The 16,416-nt window shown below is 39.2% G+C and overlaps 1 protein-coding gene across 4 annotated transcripts in view; it reads right to left on the bottom strand.

Annotated features, from left to right (window-relative positions):
• Nucleotides 1–1,038: 1,038 nt before the first annotated feature.
• Nucleotides 1,039–16,416, bottom strand: part of LOC121282356 (C4b-binding protein alpha chain-like) — a 45,793-nt gene continuing 30,415 nt past the window's right edge. The window contains exons 9-13 of one of the 4 annotated variants that reach the window (XM_041196058.1): nucleotides 14,397–14,444; nucleotides 11,790–11,825; nucleotides 10,393–10,465; nucleotides 9,304–9,410; nucleotides 1,039–5,970 (exon numbers count right to left, since the gene is read on the bottom strand). In XM_041196058.1, the coding sequence (XP_041051992.1) occupies nucleotides 9,329–9,410; nucleotides 10,393–10,465; nucleotides 11,790–11,825; nucleotides 14,397–14,444 (239 nt within the window). In that variant the 3' untranslated portion in view covers nucleotides 1,039–5,970; nucleotides 9,304–9,328. The remainder of the gene's footprint in view (nucleotides 5,971–9,303; nucleotides 9,411–10,392; nucleotides 10,466–11,789; nucleotides 11,826–14,396; nucleotides 14,445–16,416) is intronic. The other 3 variants (XM_041196060.1, XM_041196059.1, XM_041196061.1) reach the window with 3 other exon arrangements.

Below are 16,416 nucleotides of genomic sequence, written 5' to 3'. Positions count from 1 at the left end.
AGTGGCACAAACCGAGATGCAGCCATCCATTGACGACAGCACACCACACAGCCAAACGCAAAGGTGAGCTATCAAGCCATTCCCTCAACAGGAAAAGCAATCTTCCATCCCATTGTGCATCACGGCGAGGTGCATGAAGGAGAGAAAGAAACACTATAGAGGTGAGCCCAGAATTTGTCCACCCCATAAAGAGGAGGATAAACCACCGTCTATCATTACAACTGGGAAAGCTACAAATAGTGATTCAATGCCAAAGAACAGAAAGGGAGGATGAAAAGACACCCAGATGCCAGAACAACCTCTGATTCAACAAAGTTTACCTGCAGCGACAGATCCTACCATTCCTCCAACAGCAGTGAGAGGAAGGACATGGAAGGGCTAGAAGGCCTCCAGGCCACCTGTACGCATGACTCAGACTTGAAAGGGGAGATGGGGTAGCAGCAATAATGTAAATACATGGGGTAAACTGGGATAACTTGTTTATCCAACCTAATTACATGGGGGAAGTGTAGTATAAGGGTCTGGCACATAAAAGGATTAACGTGGGGCTGAATACAGTACCACCCACACAATGATGTAAGAGAAGACATGACCCACACCTAGGGGTCAGTATAGTATTGGACAGATCAGTGTGTAGAAACAGAAACAGCTCCTAGCTTGCACTTTTACCTCTGTATATAGTTTTTAGTAATTAATACTTACTGTTGAACTACCCAAGACTAGAAGACTTAGTGAACTATGTCCAACACCTTACAACAAAACCCATACCCAGTGGTGTAAAACTACCTTATACTGCCTAAGCTGCATTGCTCTGTTTCATAGTAACTAGGTAACTGATAGAAATCTCTTAAAAAACTTAGCTTGAACATATTTGTATTTTAAGATGAGGACACATTGCAGCAACCAGAGACAGAACAGGAAAGAGAAGAGCAGAGTTTGACCATCTTATATAACAGGGCATTGGAACATTGAGAAAAGTTAAGGCAATGACAGCGCTAAGCAGCATAAAGGCTCTGGAAGTAAATAAAGAGAGACAAATTCAAGAGCTTTTCAATTTTATTAAGATTTAAGATGACTAGCAATTGGAATATTAATCAGTGGTTTGAAACTGCATTTATCAACTTACACATTTCCTCGATATACATGAGTATCAGCTTATTTAAGTACAGAATGCTCTTTGGTCAACCTGCCATTCAGCTATGAAAAATTAGCCATCATATTTTGCAGTAATTTCTTTTTAACAACATCTTTGTACATCTTTAAGGCATTTTTCTAAATGAAACATATTACCTTGAAAAAGTAGTGCAACATTAAACAACTAATTTTGTTGTCACTTATCATACAATAACAGATGATTGAGCCCAGGGCTCTGATCCTTGTCAAAAACTTGTTAAACTGGGTGTTACTGCAGAGTACACAGAGTAATGATCTGTGGCTATTCCATATTTAGGATACTAAGCCTGCTTAAAAAGAAAACTAGCAATCTTGTCCACAAACTTGCATTATATGCACATCTGTAAATGTGATAAATTTTGCCTTTTGTTTGGATGATTACTTTGAACATTAGATAAGAATGCAGGCTTCAAATTTTAACCATTAGAAAATGCCAATGTTTCCAACTTGTTTTGTATGGAACGTAAAAGCCCTGTGCCATTCAATATTTAGTTTGAGTGCAGTTAGAAAAACCAATCTGCTAGAAATAAGAACACATTTCTGATGCAGCTTTTGCAATTTCCACACAATGACATGCAAACTCATCAGGTACATTATCCAATGATAAAGACAAATAACTAGATCCTAAATCCAGGCTAGCACTGCAAACCTCCCCATCCCATATTTATATGGTGCCTTTAATGTAGTAAAATGTCCCAAGGTGCTTTACAGGAGCATTAACAAAATTTGACAACAAGCCACAAGATATTAGGGCAGATGGCCAAAAGCTTGGTTGAACAGGTGGGATTTTAAGGAGAATTCTAAAGCAGGAGGGAGGAAGAGAAGCTGAGAGATTTAGAGAGGCAATTCCAAACTTAAGGGTATAGCAACTGAATAATGGCCTCCAATGATGGCGCAATTAAAATGGGCAATACTCAGGCTAGAATTGGAAGAGCACATATATGAGGGTCGTGAGGCTGGAGGAGATTACAGAGATGGGAGGGGCTAGGCCATGGAGGGATTTGAAAACAAAGGATGAGAATTTTAAAACCCAAGGTTATAACAGGGAGCCACAGCGAACACAGGTGTAAAGGACTTGATGCAAGTTAGGATGCAGGAAGCAGAGTTTTGGATGACATCAAGTTTACAGAGGGTAGAATGTGGAAGCCAGCCAGGAGTACATTGGAACACTCAAGTCTAGAGTCATGAATGAATGCTTCAGCAGTACATGAGCTAAGATGGGGCACATTTTAACAATTTTACAAAAGGTGGAAACTGATGGTGTTATTGATGGGGTGAATGTGATTGGAAGCTCATCTAGGGGTCAAATATAGTACCAAAGCTGCGAGCAGTATGGTTCAGCTTCAGGCATAGCCAGGAAAAGGACAGTCAGTGGCCAGCAAATAGAGTTTGTGGTGAGAGCTGAGGAAACTGGCTTCAGTTGAAATATATTTTCTCCCATTCAATGCTGAATGTCAAACCAGCTGCCTGACAACTGAGACACAGCGGAAGAATCAAGAGGAGTGGAGAAGTTAGTCAAGCTGGGCAATTTCTATATACTTGTGGAAACTGACAGCTGTGTTTACAGATGATGTCACCAAGGGGCAGCATGTAGATGAGAAAAATGAGAAAAAGGAGAAATGGGAAATAATAATGGTGAGACTGGTTAAATATACAATATATCTTTAAAAATGTTAAGTATTTCACATCCTGCTTATTTGGGCAACAACATTTTGTAATGATTTCAGGTTTACCTCTTGATTGTAAGTTTAATGTGGAATTTGCATTACAGTCACAGCTATAGCTGCACGCTCCTACACTAGGCAGGGTCTCAAAAGTTGACTCTGGCTGTCACTGGCTACTAGCCAAAGTTCATTTTTTTGTTAGTTTGACTTTTAGTTTACATATTTGAGCTTGCGAAGTTTCAAAATGAAATCTTGTTATTTACTGTAAGGCTTCCTGCGGTTTCTCATCATCTCCTTCAGCCTGAAAGCTAAAAATTCTGCCCTTTTTGGACCATTCTTTGGGGATGGGGTTTGGGGATAGAGAAAAAAAATCCAATTGAAATACATTCTTGGAATTCCTTCCCTTTCTTACTTTTACTGACTGTTCTAGACTAACTCAGGACCCCTACCTCAGGACTCCAATGTTCCTGTCACTCCGCCTCCAGCTATGCACTAAATTTCTAGCCTCCAGCTGCCTGGTCTCCTTCAACTATCCTATTCACATTTCTTTCACTGCATCTTCCAAAAATCTCCAGATGCCACCAATCCTAAACACTAACCACTTTAAAGCTGCAGTCATCCTTCAGCCTTAATCCATTTATTCCACACCCTCTAACTGACTTTATTAGATCAATATCGCAGGAGATTGACTTGTGTTACAAAGAAAGTTAACCCTATGATCTGACCTCATCAATAAAATAATTCAAATGGTCAGCAATCACGAGAAACAAAAACAGATATAACTTTTAATAACAGTAATGTATATATTCAGGCAGATTTTCTGTGTCTTCAGGTGTAAGGCAAAATATGGGAAATTTTATTAAAAAATAAAGACCTGTGTGACAAATGCCAAGGGGATTATTTTAAGCAGTTTTAATGGACAATCCACTGGCAAAGATCAGATCAAGTTCAAACCTAGTATTTGCTTTATGTTGAGCTGCTGTATGTTATCTATAGTGAGTAGAGATACAGGCCCCATATTACAACAGAAATTACACTAGGAGCTTTGGCAATCTTGTTCTAGGGAGTTTATGTCCAAATTTCCTGAGTTCATTTGCTTACGCCAGAACATAAAAGTGAGCACAAAATCAAAGACAAATGCAGCAGCAAGATTAGTAAAAATAAGCAATCTTCTGTCTTATGCAATGGCACCTCACTCTTCAAGACTCTTGCCTCTGCCAATGCTCATCTTTCATTATCATGGAGAACAAAGTCATGACAATTGTGAAGGCTATTCAGGTGCTTAATCCTTTTGAATGCTTTAGAGAGCAAGCAGCAATGAAAATTTTCAGATGCATTAAGACTGCACTTTGATGATGAAGCATGGTGCAATTCTCATTAAGAATGTTTTTTTCCCCCCAAATTAAGTTAAAATTGCCATCAAAATCCAGAAACCTTGTGTCTGTCTTCAGGCAATGCAGCACCTAAATTATTGGCTATAAGTTTACACGTTATTCATGCAAATCCAAGAAACTCACATGAGCTCGTCTTTTCCATGGCTGGGAGTATCATCTAAATAAGCAGCAGAGGGTTGTTAGATGCACCGCAAACAGAAGCGGCACAAACAACCATAGAAATTCACGTGTAACAATACTTCAGCAGAAAACTGATGTAAATCAATTTTATGCAAATCTCAGGAAAAAAAGGGAACAGTTTTGCTCTTATGTCAAAATTACCCAAGGTACATTAAATTTGTGAGCAAACTCCAGAACAAGGTTTTAAAAAAGACAACATGCCATTTATTGAATGGGTTGGTATTAATTTTGATGTGTTTTCTTTTCAATATCAAATTATATTATATAATTATAGTCTCTAAAATTTCAGATATGCAACTCCCCCAGTATATATAAATAAATCTGCTATATTTACAAATTTCGCACAAAAACAGATCTTGAGGCTTCTAACAGAATACAGACCAAACACAACTAAATTCTGAAATGGTAATCACTGACACTATCTTTTGCTAACTTCATACTGCCCAGCAGAACAAAACTTCAGAAAATGTTGATTCAGCTTAACAAAATCAGGTAAGTATATATTCAAGCAAATTTAACACCTGTACACAGCGGTTCATGTTAATTAGAAAAACAGGCCCTACAATCATCTTATCTTTAATTCCAATGGCATTCCATTGCACAAGCTTAAATTCAAGGCATGAGCATGTGTAATGTTGCTACGAAACTTGAATCCTAAACAAAAAACTTTATAATGGAATAAGTTCGAAGTTAGGAAGCTGGTTTCTTTGATGATAGGTGCTGAAATTATGACAGAAACAGTGTCATTCCTCAGATAATAGAGTCCAGATGTGAACTTGCCTTTTCAACTTAGGAGAAAACATTTCCCAATTAAATTTTCATATTCAATAACAATAAACAAGTCTCAAGGCTAGAAACAAAATTTGTATCTATATACCTAAGCCTGTTTTACAGAGACCGTTTTATGTAGCTTTTCCCAGAGTGAAAAAGTTTTGATTCTGTTAAATATTTTGGTGAAAGAATAACTAGAAACCCTGTATTTAAGGAACTACCTTTGCAATAAAGAAATTTATTTGACTGCTAATATCGTGTGGGTGTCTGCATATATAAAAAATAAATTTAGCAATGTACACAAAAAGTGCTCAAATACATCTCACGTAACTCTAGCAGTCATTTGTGAAAAGTATCAATTCCATTAGCTTCAAGTGCTTTCACTAAAGTGAAGGGCAAGTACAATAAAGGGGTAAAAAAGGAAGAAGAATGTTGCGCAATTTTAGCTCAATTTATCAGAGGAAAATTGTGGGAGACTTTTTTCTTGCAATAAGCATGGAATATGTTTCTACTTGAATTGCTGCCATGTGACCACATTGCTTGTGCTAAAACTTTACAGTGCATGTTTATTTATTTTAAATTGACCAATCTCTATTTTCAAAAAGCAGAAAATGAATTCAGTACGAACACACCTAGTAAGTATGTGGAAACAGTGTCAGCTATGTTATTGTACATTATTCAATAGGGAAGGAAATTGCTTCAGGTTCAGTTGCTCTGTAGACAGGATCAATCAAATTAGGACATGTAAGTAGTTACACCAAACATGATGAGCTGTTCAAATTATTAACCTGAGAGGGGAAGAAGAAAAAAATAATTAGTAAAAGGTCTTTAAATGTAGCATATATGGCAAGATGGTCAAACAGATTGCAACACTAGTATTCAAGGAGCTCGAATGGGCCTAAGATATAGGAATCAAATTCTTTGCTGGGTGATCAGTATTGAGTCACTAAACTTTTAAAATGATTAAACCAGCAGTGTCATTTGGCATTTTCAGGTCATTAAGAAAATATATGCAACAAGTCTTACTAAAATATTGTATTTACTATTAGTTCATTAGAAGAAAAAAAGTGCAGTAATGTAATTGTGATGAATCAAAGCTGCATGTTAGGTGCTTTTGAGAGAGTTCAGATAACAAACATCCATTAGATTTTACAAACTGGGACAGAAATGGCAGAATTGTAAGTTTATCTATTTCATAAATTTATTGAATTCAGGTGAGATAACTGAAGATCAGTGTGTGGTCAGAATGGTAGAGCAGCAGGGGGAATTATCCCCCGAGTCTTAACAAAATGTATCCCTCAATCAACATCACAAAAAACAGATTACCAGGTTGTTATATTATTTTTGGGAGCTTGCTCTACAAAAATTGGCTGTCATGTTTCTCAAATTACAACCTTGAATATACTTCAGAAGTACTTCATTGGCTGTATAGCACTTTGGAACATCCTGTGGTCATGAAAGGTGCTCAGCAAATGCAATTATTTTCTCCAACCTTGATCATATCAAGAGACTATAGGCCTTCCTCTTCGTTTCTCTATTAAAGCTCTGCATTATTTCCAAATGAAAATCAAGAAAAGCTGTAGAGCAAATCAGTTTAGCATCACTTATAGGTAGAATCTTAAAGTGACAACTGGAAATATACAAGCTGATATGGGAAAGCCCATCTCAGATTTGGAAAGGAGCAACAAAACTTAAGTTTGATCATGTTTCTGCCACGATGGAGGAAATGCAGTATATTTCAAAACTTGTGAATTAGAGCTGGGAGGGCAATTCTGGGTTGAGTTCTCCTTGTAATTAGCCATAATCAATCATGGTTTCTTGATGATCTGCTCACTGCATCCTCAAAATCGAAGGAACTGCTGTCCAAAATCAAGGCATTCCAAAAAGCTAAAAACAAAAAAATTGCGGATGCTGGAAATCCAAAACAAAAACAGAATTACCTGGAAAAACTCAGCAGGTCTGGCAGCATCGGCGGCGAAGAAAAGAGTTGACGTTTCGAGTCCTCATGACCCTTCGACAGAACTTGCGTTCGAGTCCAAGAAAGAGTTGAAATATAAGCTGGTTTAAGGTGTGTGGGGGGTGCGGAGAGAGAGAGAGAGAGAGAGAAGTGGAGGGGGTTGGTGTGGTTGTAGGGACAAACAAGCAGTGATAGAAGCAGATCATCAAAAGATGTCGTTGTTGCCCCCCCCACCCACCCACACCTTAAACCAGCTTATATTTCAACTCTTTCTTGGACTCGAACTCAAGTTCTGTCGAAGGGTCATGAGGACTCGAAACGTCAACTCTTTTCTTCTCCGCCGATGCTGCCAGACCTGCTGAGTTTTTCCAGGTAATTCTGCATTCCAAAAAGCTGTTTGTCTTTAATTTCCCTCCAAACATCCTGTCTGCAAAATTATCTTTCCTGCTCTGTGCAGCTCTAATCAACTGATCTAACCATTCCTCAGTAGATCCAGTTGGACTCTGTTTTCACTCTCGTCTGCCAAAACCGTTCAACTTAAGGATTAATTTTGAACAGCACAAAAGAGAACTCCTGGTTTCTTTGCTCCACTGTCAACCACCTCTTGAAAAGCCTCACCATCTCCTCAATGCTCACCAGCCACAGGTGTGCACTTTTCCAGCAAGATTGAGGCCATCTATTTAGTTACCTTTTCTACTTTCCCTCTTCCTAGGCAAACCAAATCACTGCCCTCCCACCTATTCCCCACCTCTCTTCCCCGCCATAGCCAGACTCTCCTCGGGCCTGTGTTTGAACCAGTGTCTTACTCTAGTTTCCGCCCCCCTCAGCTCGCTTCATGCCCTCTTCAAGTTCACCTTGCCCATGACATCCATCTCCTACTCCATTAAACCGCTTCTACCCAAATTGCCTTCCTGACTGCAAACCAGATAGTATTGTAAATGGTTCCCACTACTACAGTAGTGTGTCTCTCTCTTCTAAAAACCCACCCTCAAACCTGTTGTCCTTGCAAACTGCACCCAATAACTAATCCCTTCCTTCACTAAAAAGTACTTCAACATGTTGTTGCCTCTCAAATGTTTATCTTTTCCACAACTCCATATTTAAAACCATTTGAAACTGGTTTGAAGCTCTGCAATCCAAAGTTACAAATTACATCCTCTGTGACTGTACTGCTTTATCTCTTAAGCCCTTTTCAGTTTTTGACTCAGCTGCATCTTACCACTAGATTCCTGACTGCTCAAGCATAGCTACAGCATCTTCAGCACAGCTACTTTACCCACCCCTACCTCCAGAGCCCCAATCTATCCTTGTATCCTCCTTCCTCATATACATTCGGTCACTTGGCAATATCATTCACACACTATAGCTTCCATGTGTGCTGTTGACACTTTGCACCACTACCTCTCGACTCCTTACTTCCTGCGTGCTGTCGACTGATTAATGATACTGAGATATGGATGAACTGCAATTTCATCCAAGTGAACAGTAGAGCCATCAAAAACTATTCTCATGTCACCAATTCCATCATTATATGACAGCCTTATGATGACTTTACTGATAGTGTAGTGGTTGTGTTCCTGACCTACAACGCCCTTTCCCTCACCACCACCCACCCCCCCTTCCCCTTCCGCCCCCGCCTTCCGCCCAATGAGATTTTGAGAGAAACAAGTTTTCAAAATTATGAAGTGAAATAAGTCCAAGAAACCTCCCTTATCTCCTGCCCTGTGTTTTGTTTTTCAATTAAATCTGATATTTGGACCATGACAACACACACTCTGATCTTACGTGCTGCCATGTCAAAAAGCTTTTAAAAGTCCATGTATATGTTGTTTACTATTACTTCTTCAAATAATTTACTAAGCTATAACCTTATTAAAAATCCATGTTGACTTAGGTTTATATTCTCCCTCTCCAGATGAAGTGTTATTTCCATCTTTTAGCAAAAATTCTTATTTGTTCAGCAAAGGTTCTAACATCTTTCCTACAAATGACATTGAGTTTTCATGGTACAGGCCTATTTCAGGAATTCACATGCTAGCTCCAACCTATGCAATACCAGCCAGGCCAATAACCTCTGAACATGCCCAGATATAAATACTTAAACACTGTATCAAAACAGTACTGGAGAGATAAAATAACTCGTAAGATTTATAAAATGATATACCTTTTGATTTTTTTTAAAGTTTCAATTAATGATCAGCTAAATTGGGCTTCACTTGGACTTGTTCAGATTGAGGGTTCATGGCAACTTTCTCAGAGGTGGTATATTGTCTGGAAAGGTAACATGTGACAAGCACAAAAGACAATTCAGTAATAATAGGATAGAAAAACAATAGTTTCATGTACATGTTAATATTTTAAAATCAAATTAGAAGCACAAAATCCACAGACAAAGAATTTGGTACTTAATTGTAGTGTCAAGCACCAACATTCAAGTTCACTTGCAAGAAATACACTTGGATGTCCATAAATGAAACAGCTACATGTAAAATGTATTATGCCACAAATGGTCCCTTTCCTATGCCTTTTCAAGTGAGGTAAAGATAGACAGACAAACAAGTAGACAGTTTTATAGCTTTATATAGACCATCTTTGAGACCACAGTTAAGGTCTTTTTAAGCACCTTCCTTTTACATTTAAATTTGATACATCAGAAGCCTCGGATAAATACAAGAATGATGATTATGGAACAGACAAATAGACAAAATAAAAGCTTGCACTTATATGGTGCTTTCCACAACCCAGTATACCCCAAAGCACTTTATAGCCAGTGAAGTGTACCTATTGTTGTAACGCAAAAAAATTAATGATTTGAACTATTATTAGTAGAAACTCTCAACTGATTGTTTTTTTTTGTTGTGACAAGATCAAGAGGGTGTAATCTAGGGCTTTCCTATGCTGTGAGGCACTGATCAATCAGGGATGAAGATAGGATGCAAGGGTAGATATTCTGAGATTTCACTTCATTTACATTTTTCAATAGAATTGAGAGAAATATTTTCACTGAAAAATTACAACAATCAGCACTCTATGGCTGACCATCAACATATAAAACCAGTTATGTACGCGAATGTTTTCGCAATGCAAAGCAGATGCATTTTGAAAGTTTTTCAGTAAGTCAAGTAGATAACAGAAAATGTAAATATATCAAGAACGAAGTATGTGGAGAAAGGCCAAAGGTAGACAGGGTGTAGTGTGTTCATGATCTATCAGCCCCAAAAGTAATTCAATGAAGAATGTGAAATTGTCTTACCCTTCTTTTTTCTTCTTACAGCAATAGATTACAAGGACAACAGCAGCAAGGAGAACAACACCGAGAATAATTCCTTAAAAATACAAAAGATAAACAATGCTTGAAACAAGAAAAGCAATCCAGTACAGATAAATGCAAATTATTCAGGAACCACCACTGTCACTGATTCAAAACCCTGGGGCTTATATAGTGACTGACATATCATCAATTTGCAATATCTTTTAGAATCTGAAGCAGCTCAACTTCTAAATGCAATAATCCTGAATTCTCTTAAATGATTATGGTTTATTTCTAGTGAAGCACAACCTAAAATGCAATAAAGGCAAATGAGAAAAATGTGCACTACTTCCACTTCCTTAGATTATTCTATGTATTAATGATGAACAGGTACTACCAAAATTAAGTCAGCTTGGATTAAGTTGCCATCCATTCCTTTATCATAGATTGATATAACAAAGAAATGCATCTGGCAACACTGACTGTTCTGGCTCTTTGACAGAGTTATTCAATTAAAAACAATTCCTGCCCTTTCCCTATCGTCCATCCTGCCAATATTTATATTCATCCAACTCCACTTTGAAAGTTATTATTTAATCTGCTTCCTCCACACTTTCAGGCAGTGCATTTCTAGATTATAACTGTGCACACAGAAATTTCCTCATCTTGTCTACCATTCTTTAGTCAATCACCTTAAATCTGTGCACTCTGGTTTTTTTTTTTTGTTCTTACATTGGATGTGAGCATTGCTGATAAGGCTAGTATTTCTTGTCCATAACCCAATTTCCCTCGAGGTGGTGGTGGTGAGCTGTCTTCTTGAACCACAGTAGTCCATCTGGTGTAGGTACACTCACAATGCTTTTAGGAAGGGGGCCCCACGGTTTTGAATCAGTGACAGTGAAAATTGGCAATATAGCTCCAAGTCAAGAGAGCGTATGACTTGAAGGGGAACTTGCAGACGGTGGTGTTCCCATTTGTGGTAGAGGTCTCGGGTTTGGAAGGTGCTGACAAAGGAGGTTTGGTGAGTTGGAGCAGTGCATCTTCTATATGGTAAACACTGCTGCCACTATGCACCGGTGTTGGATGAGGTGCCAATCAAGCAGGATGTTCTGTCTTGGATGTTGTTGTGTTTAGAGTTTTGTTGGAGCTGTACTCAAACAGACAAGAATATTCCATCACACTTGTGCTTTGTGGATGGTGGACATTCTTGGGAGAGTCAGGAGTGAGTTACTCACTTCAGAATATTGCTAGTTTCAACATTTGCAATTCCACTTTCATCTTCAATTTCCATTTAAAATATATGACTCAAGTTTTCAACTATCAGTATGTATTTTTTTTAAAAAAGTGCATTGATGAAGTTTGCAAATACAACATAACTGTGCATTAGTTTGCCCACTTACCAACAATTTTTCCTGTTTGATTTTCAGGTTCACCTTCTGCAAAAGGATTAAAAGAAATAGGAACATTTTAAGTTAACCATAAAAACATTCCCAGTTACTTAAGGTATATAATATTAAACAGATAAATTCTTCAATCACAAGTATCCCTGTTAGTGGATAAGCTTTTATTCATCCAGCATGCAACAAACAACTGTCCACTCTAAGTTGGAAGGGGTTGCTACTCTAAGCTCTCAGCCTTCACTGAATTCTACAGGTGCTAATTTTGTCCCCATGTACAAATCCAGTCAGTCAGTCATTACTCAGCAAGACAAATAAATACGTTATGATCCTAGATCACTAATGTCCTAAATGCAATAATTCATGCTGATTAATGATTTACTGGTGTTCATTATCAGTGGAGATGGCAGATTTCCCACCTAGATGGGCTTCAAAGAGCTGGATCATCATCTTCCACTCCAAGTGCTGCTTTAGTGGCCAAGTCAGATCTCTCCAACCAACATTGTTCTTCAAGAGCAATTATTTTGCCTATGCTACAGTAGTAATTAGAGTTCAAAAGTATTTCATAGTTTTCAAAGGGACACAGCTTATTCTGAGGTTGTTAAAGGTGCTTTAGAGATATGAGACTTTTCTCAGCGACAGAGTGTGTGTGGGTGTTGGGAAGGGGCAGGGGGCTGGGGAGAGGGAGAGATGGTGATGCAGCACACCAGTAGGGGAGTGGATCTCTAAATGACAATACACTTAGACTTGCAGACTGCTCTGGGAAGTGCTGTGAAAGGGGGGAGGTCTTCAGAAGGATAGTGGTCCAATTGTTGTCAAAATTTTCTTTGGCAATCTAGTGATATAGGGGATGTTAACTGAAGAACTTGGTTTTATTTAGTTACTGGTTGGCAGTTTTCGTGAGTTGGTGTATGAGCAATGGGCAGCACTGCATGGCTGCTAATGCGGTTAGAAAGTGCATTTTCGCAAACTACGGCAGTGTAGCAACATTCAAATGTGTTCAGCCTTCTTTACATTTACAGATCTTTAGATTTACAGATATGTTGAAATAAGCAATTGAAAGGAATACAGTGCTACTGGTGTAAAATGGAGAGATTGCAGGAGGTTGGCCATGAGTCAAAGGTCTATAAATGTCACGACACTATATTCAAAAATGGTGGGTGATACAGCATAAGCAAGACAAGAGTCAGATTGGAGAAAACAATAGGTAGAGATTTGTCGATTCTTTTCCTTCTTCAAGTCTCCTAATGTATCAATTATTTTATTCCTGAAGAAATTTGCTCTTTTGAAATAAACTGAGCATACCGTCAGCAACAGAACACCTGTGTCAACAGATTGTCACCACCCTTGGATTATATACAGCCTCAAACTACACATCAGCCTGCCTTGGAAGTCTAATCACTGTGGATGTATCTACACTAGATGGACTGCAGTGATTTAAGAAAGTGGATCAATGCCACCTTCTTAAAGGCAATCAGGGATGACCAACAAATGCTGGCCTTGCCAGTGACACTCATTCCATGAAATGATTTTTTAAAATGACTTAGATGACTTGCTGACGATACAAAGCTAGATGGGAATGTAAGCGGTGAGAAGGATCCAAAGTGGCTGCAAAGAGACTTGGACAGGTTATTTGAGTTGGCAAACACAGTGGCAATTGGAGTATAATATGGGGCAAGTGTGAGGTTATTCACTTCAGTAGTAAGAATACAGAAGCAGAATATTGTAAATGTTGATGCTTAGATGGATGTAGGCGTAGTCTTACGAGGAACAAAGTTGGCAAGCAGGTACAGCAAACAATTAAGGCATTAAATGGCATGTTGACATTTACTGCAAGAGGATTTTAGTAAAAAAAAATCTTGCTACAATAGTGCAGGGCTTTGGCAAGGCCTGACCTGGAGTGTGGGTACTGTAGCAAACAATATTAAGGAGAAATTAGTCAATGTGAGAATAAGTTCAACCAGATGGAGGAGGGTGGCAGGGGATAGAGGTTTGTTGGGCCTCCTTTCAAGGAAGGAGCAGAGAGACGTCAGGCCATCCTGGTAAGGGATGGAAGTGTAGAGAGATTGAATTTCCATGCTGAAGAGACGACAACTAGGATCAGGTCATTGGAAACTATTGAAATGGAGGGCACATAGGTGGGAAGAGGCTGGACAAAAGGGAGAGTCGAGATAGGAAGAAACCAAGTCAGCAGAGCAATTACAGGCTGAAATAAGGTCTACTAAATCAGTGTTATTTATAGATCTTGGAAAGCAGATAGAAGTGGACTGTTTGAGTTTGGGGGACTGAGATTGGAGGCCATGGAACAATAGAAACAAACCATACTGTTTCATATGTTTGGGTGATCTAAAATGAATGGACAAAGATACAAGGTTAAATTTCAAGAGACACGAGAGTGGCAGAAACTTTTTTTTTATATAAATACATACACAAAGTAGTATGGCTATCCAATGCACTCTCAGTTAGTAAGCGAAGCAAAGATAAAAAAGCAAAATGGGAACAGGGCAAGCACATAGGTGTAAGACTTGTGCTCATATGACCAAACTGCCTGTTTCTATGCAATTTTGTGGCCGTTGAGAGTACCCTCTTAGGTTAATCCAATGCACTCACCAGCTATTGTAGAAGCAGGTACGGTAGTAGCTACTGTTGTAGCAGGTACTGTACAGTGGGCCAGGAAGAAAAAGTAAAATTAATCATGTGGACAGCATTACTATAACAATGTTCTTAATGTTAAGCAATGCTTCTTAAAGAATGTGGTGTGCATAAAGCAAAGGGCATTCTGGAGTAAGCTATTAAGTTTATTTACTGTTACCATACTCAAGTGATCAAAAAAGATAGTTTAGCAATACACTACTTAACATCTCTCGTGTTCTCTAAATAACCTCCATGGATGGACTTACAGGTGCTAGTTTCCATGTCTAAAACATGCCTGAAACAGTTTTAAGAACAATTGTAATACAGCCTGATCAAGTATTGTATGCATAAATATGTTCACATTTCAAGTTCATGACCTTTCATCAGAAATGGGAAGAGTTGGAAACGTAGTAGGTTTTAATTAAGTAAAAAGGGGTGGGAAAGCAGTAGCACAGTGGAATTGTCACTAGACTGGTATCCCAGAGATCCAGGGTAATACTCTGGAGACCTGGGTTCGAATCCCACTACGGCAGATGGTGAAATTTGAAAGTCTGATGACCATGAAATCATTGTCTGTAAAAATCTGGTTTCTGGAAGGAAATCTGCCATCTGGCTTACATGTGACTCCAAACCCACAGCAATGCCCTCTGAACAAGGGCAATTAGGGATGGGCAATAAATGCTGACCTGGCCAGTGACGCCCACATCCCATGAATGACTAAAAAAGGTGAAAGGACTGTGATCATCTGGGAGACAGAAGAGATTAAACATCCAAAGTGAGCTGTAATAGGGCAAGAAACATTGCATCTAGAGGAGGTGCAAATGGCAGAATGATGAACAAAAACAAGGAAAAAACTACAGTGAAACCAAAACCTGCACAGGAAAAGGTAACAAATAGGGGGAACGGATTACAGTCTGAAATTGTTGAACTCAATGTTGAGTCCAGAAGGCTGCAAAGTGCCTAATCTTCAAGCTTACATTGACCTTCACTGAACACTAAGGACTGAGAGATCAGCTGAAGGCAAGGTGGAGAATTAAAATGACAAGCAACCAGAAAATCAGGGTCACGCTTGTGGACTGAAAGGAGAGATGTTCTGCAAAACAGTCAACCTGCTTTTGGTCTCCCCAGTGTAGAGAAGCGAGCAGTGAATACAGTCGACTAGACTGGAAGGTTCACACACAAATTGCTATTACACCTGGAAGCAGCGGTTGGAGCTCTAGGTGGTGAGAAGAGAGCAGGTAAAAGGACAGGTGTTGCACCTCCTGATGTTGCATGGAAAGGTGCTATGGGAAGGGGAAAAGGTGTTGGGGTGATGACTGAGGAGCAAAGCAGTGCGTCACAGAGGGGACAGCCCATCCAGAACGCTGAAAGGGGAGGGAAAGATGTACAGTAAAACTGGTGGTGGCATCTTGCTGGAGGTGACATAAATGGCAGAGGATTTAAATTATTTGTTCATGGGATGTGAGCATCGCTGGCTAGGCCAGCATTTATTGCCCGTCATTAAAGTGTCCTCTAAACCAGGGCAATTAAGAGTCAACCACATTGCTGTGGGTCTGGAGTCACATGTAGGCCAGACCAGGTAAGGACAGCAGATTTCCTTCCCTAAAGGACTTTAATAAGCCAGGTGGGTTTTTACAACAATCAACAATGGGTTTATGGCCATCATTAAACTTTTAATTCCAGATTTTTATTGAATTCAAATTCCAACATCTGCCATGACGGGTTCAAACCCAGGCCCCTCGGTGTCTGGATTACCACTATGTCACCACCTTCCCCCATTGAATATTGTAGCTGTTGTGGTGGAAGGTGAGGACAAGGGGAACACAGTCGAGAACGCCATCAACCAGTGTAGGGAGTCTTTGCCTGAGGGAACAGGAAGACAAAAGTGCTCGTCAGGGATGGAGGTATATGAGAGACTGGATGTCCATGGTGAACGGGGGATGGTTAGGGCCAGGAAATTAAAAACTGAAAGTGATGGAGAGCATTGGAAAAGCCA

Source organism: Carcharodon carcharias, chromosome 9 (genome assembly GCF_017639515.1).
Source record: "Carcharodon carcharias isolate sCarCar2 chromosome 9, sCarCar2.pri, whole genome shotgun sequence".
Taxonomy (NCBI): domain Eukaryota; kingdom Metazoa; phylum Chordata; class Chondrichthyes; order Lamniformes; family Lamnidae; genus Carcharodon; species Carcharodon carcharias.
This window is presented reverse-complemented; position numbering and strand designations above follow the sequence as displayed.